Source organism: Galeopterus variegatus, unplaced genomic scaffold (genome assembly GCF_000696425.1).
Source record: "Galeopterus variegatus unplaced genomic scaffold, G_variegatus-3.0.2 Scaffold14683, whole genome shotgun sequence".
NCBI classification, from domain to species: domain Eukaryota; kingdom Metazoa; phylum Chordata; class Mammalia; order Dermoptera; family Cynocephalidae; genus Galeopterus; species Galeopterus variegatus.
In genome coordinates, this window is record NW_007740794.1 from 11,869 (window position 1) to 12,536 (window position 668).

General features: G+C 33.8%; 1 protein-coding gene across 1 annotated transcript in view; it reads left to right on the plus strand.

Annotated features, from left to right (window-relative positions):
• The window catches only part of LOC103582028 (kinesin-like protein KIF23), a gene marked incomplete at its 5' end in the record, with an annotated part of 12,139 nt that overhangs the window by 3,502 nt on the left and 7,969 nt on the right, over window positions 1-668 (plus strand). Inside the window, 1 exon segment of the mRNA XM_008563717.1 lies at window positions 375-607. Within this exon segment, the coding sequence (XP_008561939.1) occupies window positions 375-607 (233 nt within the window).

Here is a 668-nt window from a genome sequence, read left to right on the forward strand (position 1 = left end):
GGGGGGGGGGTACACATTCATTCTAGAGAAAAGCTAGTTTCAACCAACACAGTATTCTGTATTCTGAAAATAGCCTAAAAAATTAAAATTTTAGGCCTTAATTTTAGGGAAGAGCAATTTACACATGAAGTCAGTTATGACTTTTTCAGTGAGGTACTTGTTTAACAAGTTCTCATTTCTGGGAATAGAGGTGGGAATTTAGATAAAATATTAGAGGAAAAAAGTGCTTTCTCCACGGTTTTTCTTTACTCAAATATGCTTGTGTAAGCAGATTAAGAAATAGTATTTTACATAATGCTATGACAAAGGCCTTTACTATTAAAATATTGGCAAGAAAAAATAAATAAATAAATAAATAAAAAAGAAATAGTATTTTATAGCTACATAAAATGTTTCCATATCAAATATTGAACATAACGGTCTACCTTTTCAGATTGAGATTTTAGAGAAAACTACTACTATATATGAAGAAGATAAACGCAATCTGCAACAGGAACTTGAGAGCCAGAATCAGAAGCTTCAGCGGCAGTTTTCTGACAAACGCAGATTAGAAGCCAGGTTGCAAGGCATGGTGACAGAAACAACGATGAAGTGGGAGAAGGAATGCGTGAGTGCCGTTCTTGTCGTGCTTATCTCACGTTGGATGATTTATTTCAAACTGTTGTTTA